At 39.4% G+C, this 7,500-nt stretch overlaps 1 protein-coding gene across 2 annotated transcripts in view; it reads left to right on the top strand.

The window, feature by feature from the left end:
• nbl1 (NBL1, DAN family BMP antagonist) overlaps window positions 1-1,359 on the top strand; it is a 17,379-nt gene extending 16,020 nt beyond the window's left edge. For both annotated transcript variants that reach the window (XM_036559538.1, XM_036559539.1), the window contains one exon: window positions 363-1,359. In XM_036559538.1, the coding sequence (XP_036415431.1) occupies window positions 363-641 (279 nt within the window). In that variant the 3' untranslated portion in view covers window positions 642-1,359. The remainder of the gene's footprint in view (window positions 1-362) is intronic.
• The last annotated feature ends 6,141 nt before the right edge of the window (window positions 1,360-7,500 follow it).

Below are 7,500 nucleotides of genomic sequence, written 5' to 3'. Positions count from 1 at the left end.
ATTCGAGATCATTTGAGGCCGAAACATCGAGCTGGATCTTCTTTTTGAGTCTGTGTGTGATGTTAATACGTAAAGACGTACGACGTGGTGTGAAAAACTCGACGCCTCTGACTTTTAAATGATTATTTCAGGCTTTACAGGGCGACTCACAGCAGCAGCGCCGTATTTTAGCCTGTTTATATTCTCTTCACTCAGAAACGACACTTCTTTCAGGTTTAACAACATAATCTTACATAGTGCAGCTTTAAGTAATAATAAAAGTTTGTATTTGAATAATTGCAGATATCAGAGTGAAACAGAAACATTATTGTTAATGGTGTGTGTGTGTGTGTGTGTGTGTGTGTGTGTGTGTGTGTGCGCAGGTGACTCTGGAGTGTCCGGGCAGTGCCGACGCACCACGGGTGGATAAGTTAGTGGAGCGAATCCTGCACTGCAGCTGCCAGTCCTGCAGTAAAGAGGGTGGCCAGGAGGGGGCGCTGATGCAGCTGTTTCCTTCAGAGAGCGCCGCAGAGTCTCCGCCCGCTCCTGACACACACTCGCACACACACTCACACTCTCACACACACACAGACACACACCCTCAGCACGCCCACACACACTCCGAACCACATCCTCACACACACACGCCCGAGGGGGGATGATGGGTAAAATCTTGCAACCCTGTCCACTTTCGTCCACATTCACTCCTTTTATACGCTGACCGACAAACGTTTGGGGACATCGTGCCTTTCTGTTAAAATTTTCATTTTCTCTTGTTACTTTTTTAATAACGGAAGACAATTTACCTGCAAAGGTTTAGTTAGCATAAAATGTAGCTTTTTTGCTAGCACTGACGACACCACTAGGGGGCGCTGCAGATACACCCGGAATGTGCTTATTCGAATTATAGCATCTTTAGAAATGTAAGCAAAGTCTTTTTATGCAAACATACTGTTCTTAAATGAACAAAATTATCTTGAATTTAATGGCCTAAAGTTATGATTCTGTCCCTCAACCATAATTTAATATGATTCGAATTGCCACTCAGTAATGTCTTCTGGGTTGGACAGACACTAGAGGGCGTTCCTGAGCGACTCCAAAATGAATGGGTTCCTAGGGAGCTCTTGTGCAAAACTGTAGTTTGTAAATATTTAATCCTTTTATACAAACAATTCCACTTGTTTACACAGCGGAAATATCTTGTCATTCTCAGAAGCAGTTATGCTAACAAATCAGCGCTCAGTAGCAGTAATGCTAACCACTCAGCTCTCATTAGTAGTAATGCTAAGTAATGAGCTCTAAGTAGCAGTAATGCTAACCAGTCAGCACTCAGTAGCAGTAATGTTAACCAATCAGCATTCAGTAGCCGACAAGCTAACCAATCAGCACTCAGTAGCAGTAATGCTAACCAATCAGCTCTCAGTAGCAGTAATGCTAAGTAATCAGCTCTCAGTAGCAGTAATGCTAACCAATCAGCTCTCAGTAGTAGTAATGCTAAGTAATGAGCTCTAAGTAGCAGTAATGCTAAGCAATCAGCGCTCAGTAGCAGTAATGCTAACCAATCAGCACTCAGTAGCAGTAATGCTAACAAATTAGCACTCAGTAGCAGTAATGCTAACCAATCAGCACTCAGTAGCAGTAATGCTAACCAATCAGCTCTCAGTAGCATTAATGCTAAGTAATCAGCTCTAAGTAGCAGTAATGCTAACCAATCTGCTCTCAGTAGCATTAATGCTAAGTAATCAGCTCTAAGTAGCAGTAATGCTAACCAATCAGCGCTCAGTAGCAGTAATGCTAACCAATCAGCTCTCAGTAGCAGTAATGCTAACAAATTAGCACTCAGTAGCAGTAATGCTAACCAATCAGCACTCAGTAGCAGTAATGCTAACCACTCAGCACTCAGTAGCAGTAATGCTAACCAATCAGCTCTCAGGAGCAGTAATGCTAACAAATAAGCACTCAGTAGCAGTAATGCTAACCAGTCAGCACTCAGTGTCTTACTGCCGAAAACCCGTTTGCTGTAGAAAACCGTAAAGATACAGGTCATTTGTAATTCATTATTTTGTGTCATGCATTCTTACACATTTAAAAATGAAAGAAAAATCCTCTGTGAATGACTTTAAAAATATGAATGAACAAATGTTTAGCCGTTTAGCTCCTTTCACCCCCATTCACTGAGGACTCTCTGTGGTGCCCCCTAGTGTTTACTGTGTAATGTGAGGAATATGAAGTGGCCTGACTCCCCTTAAACTGGCTCTGGTAGTAACGATTGAGCTCGCTAGTGTGTTTCTGTGTTATCAAATAAATTCTCAGTAATGAATTATCATGTTTTAATTATTATTTTTTTAAAAAATCCAGTTCACACAAGTGTTGTCTGGCCATTAACCCACACTCACGATAAAATATATACATCAAATATTCCTACTGCCTCTGTTTCCTAATGCATTTGCAACGACAGCATTGATAAATCACTTTATTAAAGACTAAAAGACACTGAAGTAGCCACTCTTTCAGGATTAAAGGGTTAAATTGTTAAGTTATTGCAAAAAACATGATTATCTGTATTAAATTTCTAAACATAAAAGCCCCAAACGTTTGATGTTCAGTGTAAATCCTGCTGATTTCCTCCACTCCTCCTTCTCTTTAGCACTGTGCTGAAAACCGCAATCTCTTCTTTCTATTTCTCTCTCTGTCTGTGCCCCCCACAACCACCCCCACCCCCCCTCCCCTCGCTTGGCGAATTTAAAGCACTTTTAAAAATAGCACTCTTATTAGGAGAACCCTTCTGCAACGTACTGACCAATCACACGCTGTCTCTGCTCTCTACTGACCAATCAGAACCGTCCTGCTCTGTCAGCAGGGAAACGGCTGGATAACATGCCTTAAGTAGCGCGCACACACACACACACACACACACACACACACACACGGCAGTGGTGGACGAAGTTCACAAGCCCTTTCAGGTACTTTTCAGCTCTAATAACAATAAACGTCCTGCATTTAAAGGTCCACTCGAGCTGAAGTGCTAAAGTAGCTGCTCACTTTTAAATTGTAATTTTTTCGTTCTTTTTTATTGAGAATTGTGACACAACCGAGACGCATTTATATACAAACATATGGTCAAAGTCCCCGTTTTCGTTTCTATGTTAAAATGTGTCTTCTACAAAAAACACACTCACACACTGCGTTTATCTGCACCATAAAACGCAAAGCTGTGTCATAACTTTTGCACAGGCCACAGTTTAGGTCTTATTTGTTTATTCCAGTGTGTTAGATTCAGCTCATAAACAGTGTGTTCACTTATCTTCACTTAGAGAATCAGTTTGACCAGGGGCGCCCAAACTTTTTCACACGACTGTACTTTGCAGCAGGTTAAGTGGACACGCTTCCATTTACAGTCAGTGAATGCTGTCCTTTATACTATGGGATGAACGGGTCAGTAAAAATGACCCAAAATGATTTATAGTCTTATAACAGTCTTATTACATTAATCTACATTAAAGGGCCCATACCCTACATTTCTCATATTTTAAAGGGCCCATACCCTACATTTCTCATATTTTAAAGGGCCGATACCCTACATTTCTCATATTTTAAAGGGCCGATACCCTACATTTCTCATATTTTAAAGGGCCCATACCCTACATTTCTCATATTTTTGTTTTCCAGGCTCTCTTTATGCTGTAAGGCCTTTACACAACAAGCATGGTTTATTTATGTGATTTATTCGGATGACAGTAAATTAAATGAATAACACTATTGTATTAGCCCTCTGTTCGATTTTCGCAAACTTTCACTGGTGACAAAAACTCACTGATCAATCACAGCCGCCTCTGCTGTTGGCATGATGACAACAGAGATGACGTAACAGCTGCATTACAGCAACTAGAACTTTCACAGTGTCACAGTTTGTCCGTTTCATGAGGAGCAAAGGACTTTTTTTAATATAGTTGATATAAATTCTATAATATATATTTTTTTGATATATATTATGCCTGTCTTTTGACATTGCGTCTGGTGTTTGTACACTCTTAAAAAAGGATGGTTCTTCAAGGGTTCTTTAGTAAAGAAAATGGTTCTATATAGAACCATGAACACTCAAAGAACCCTTTGCATGCTGAAATAGTTCTTTGCATGGTGAAAGCGTTCTTCAGATTGATGGAGAATGTGTTGCATATGGTTCTAAATAGCACCTTTTTGAATTGGCTTCTATACAGCACCACACAGTTCACCATGCATGGATTGGTTCTATATAGGCCTCTAAACAGAACCGTTGCCTTTACTAAAGAACCCATGAAGAACTATGTTTTTAAGTGTAAATGATGTCAAGCTTGTAACAGCAGAAGAGCCATTTTTGGTGCTATACACTCTGAACAAGGATGTTTCTTCAGGGGTTTTAGTAAAGACAGTGGTTCTATATAGAACCATGAACACTCAAAGAAACATTTAATCATGCAAAAGGTTCTTTGAGTGTTCGTGGTTCTATACAGAACACTTTTCTTTACTAACCATAAATTTTAAGAGTGTAGATTTGAGGTGAAAAATCATGTCTGAGTATTTGTGTCGTCTTTTTCTGTCATGTTTGGTGCGTAACGGCCTTTAGGCTGCGTTCACATTACAAGCCTCGTTGCTCAAATCCGATCTCTCTGACTCGATGGTTCACACTCGTTTAGGTAGGTGACTCAAATCTGTCATTAATGTGACGAACCTGCGTCCTGAAATGACCCTCATGAGCTCATCCTACTCAGTAACGTCACGTGAATGAATCACGAGCATCATCAGCACAAACTAACGAGCAGAACGAGCTTCGCTGAGAAGATAATTAACTCTGATCAGCTCTCAGCTTCATTATTAGAGCGAGACGAAGGAGAAAAAGGTGAGATGAGCTGCTTTTCCACTGTTTACAGGCTTTAACTTCTGTTCGGTGCTGCTGCCATGGTAACGCTGAATGATGGCGCAGCGCAGTGGAAAAAAGCAAATGAATTCCGATCTGAACGTCTCAAAAAGGTCACGTGGCCACGAATCGGATACGTATCCGATCTAGGACCACATATAAAAGTGGCTCAGGTCGGATTTGAAAAGATCAGATTTGTGTCGACACAGCCCTGAAAACATCAGATCTGCGTCAAATTAGGACAAAAAATCGGATTTGTGCCACTTCAACCTGGTAATGTGAACGCAGCCTAAATGAGCTCCAAATAAGTACAAAAGGCTACTTGCTTTTCAAATCATCTTATCAAGTTTTGGGCCTCATTTAAAAAACAGGCTGAAACACACCTTATAACTTCAGCATGAGTGGGCGGAGCTACACTGTGGTAGGCAGATATATGTAAATGTGTTGTTTTTTGTGACATCACAAATTCAAAACGGCTTATCTTCCATATCTGGATTTGGGAGCGGACGCTATGGTTTGAACCTTTACCAAAACACTGGGCCTCGCTCTCCAATATCTTCCCAAGTTTGTTTTTAAACATGTTCTTGAGAAAAAGTCTCCATCAGATTCATGACGTGTTCTTAAAGCGCGGAACTGTTCTCACTGTTGTGCTCTTGAGTGTGTAGATTCTGTTCTTACCTAAGAACAAATCCCAAATTAGAATTGGGGAACGTCAGAATCTTCATGGAAACTGCGTAAGCGGGTTTTACGAAGAGCTTTCTTCTTTAGAGCGGTTTCTGAACGAGGCCCAGTGTCTTGAAGTATGTTAAGAAAGTTTTCCATCTCTAGCAAAGTTGCCGTTCTGGAGTTAAGAGGTTTTTTATATGACAGCAACACACTGGTAATGTTTTTACGTCGAATAGTAATTAGATATGTCGCCTCTTCATGCCTAATTGAGCCGCTGTAGGTGAGGAGGCTCTGATATCTCTCACTGTGCCGCAGTGAGAGCTCGTTAAATCACTCCGATGTGGATGTTAATTAACGTTATGATGAGAAGTCAACATGCAGGTGAACAGTTTCTATTAGAGCTGAGTGTCTGCAGTGAAGTAAACAGGTAAACATCCACATAATCAGGCTGATCATCTCTGGCCTTCTGTTCAGTTACTCTGCGCTTATATCTGACAGCTCTGGGGTCAAGAGGTCAAAGCTAATTGTTATAATAGTAATATATAGCTTTCATTGAATTCAGCTGACTGGACATACGCTAATAATGTACACATACTTGAAAATAGTACAAGGGTCATTCTACAGAAATGTCCACTTTTCTGTCTCTCCATAGGAGTCACTGGTGTTACTGATCCTCATTGGTGTTACACATAATAAAGGAACACCAGAGACATTTTTAATGAACAATGCATTTTACAGAATGGCTGCTACAGAGCATCAAACCACATGTCAATCATGGAATATCCACTAAAATATGGAATTTAATCCATTTGTATTCTATTTTTATACAATGACCTCAGAATAAAGTCGGTCACACCAGTGACTTCAGCTAAAAGCTTCATATGAAATCATGAGCTAAATGAGAAAATCTCTGATAACTGACAGACACAGTGACACGACTCCTGGGGACAACTTTCATTATATATTTGAATAATATTTATTTGGCATTTGTTTTTTTTATGTCATTTAAATCATATATTTCATAATCATGTATAGATTATTGCAGTTAAATTTTCAGAAAAATGTTTTTTTTTACCTCAAAATATGGCCTCAGGCTTCACACATGACTGTGAGGACGAGCTCTTCTGTGGTGCTTGGAATTCTAGATAATTAATTTAAAAATATTCATAGATCAGGAAGGTGTAATTGTGAAAATAGCTTATTGCTTTATTTAAAAATATAAATAAATTGTAACCCTAACATGTCTTTCAAGTGTGATATATCTGTAAACGCTAGGGATGCAAAAATGGACGTTTCCATAGAATGACTCACAAAAATACATCACATGTGCTTAACACTGTCCACCACTGTCCACACACACACACACACACACACACTCTCTCCACATGTATTATATGCAAATACTGAGCATTCACTCAATACAATGAGACATCAATGATATATATATGATGTATATGATCACCTACGAATGCACACAATCAAAACTCACTCACACATAAACTCCCCGGCTTGATTATTGAAGCTATATGTCACCAATGTATCCCTCTGTAAACACAATAAACACATTAATCAGAGTTGGTCTCTGTGTTTGATCTTTTAGCTCTGTAGCAGCATCACCTGCTCACCCTGAGACACAGTTCAGTTTACAGGCTGGATTTTTTAAAGGTTTATTTAGTTATTTATTTAATATATATTTGTTTACATGCTTGTAATGTTACACGACCTGAAAATACCGCTCTGCTTTTGTAGGTAAGATTTATTCACTTTGAAAACTACATAACATTACTCACTGGTTTTTATGCTATTTTGTTTAGCTTTACTGGAAATAATTATTATTAACAGAAACTACAGTGGAACAGGTGTTGATTCGCCTGTAGATTACAAAACAGGTGTTGATTGATCTTTAAACTACATGACAGGTATTGATTCATCTGTGAACTACAAAACGGGTGTTAATTAAC

Source organism: Colossoma macropomum, unplaced genomic scaffold (genome assembly GCF_904425465.1).
Source record: "Colossoma macropomum unplaced genomic scaffold, Colossoma_macropomum, whole genome shotgun sequence".
Taxonomy (NCBI): Eukaryota; Metazoa; Chordata; class Actinopteri; order Characiformes; family Serrasalmidae; genus Colossoma; species Colossoma macropomum.
Note: the sequence above shows the minus strand (reverse complement) of the source record. Positions and strands in the feature narration are given on the sequence as shown.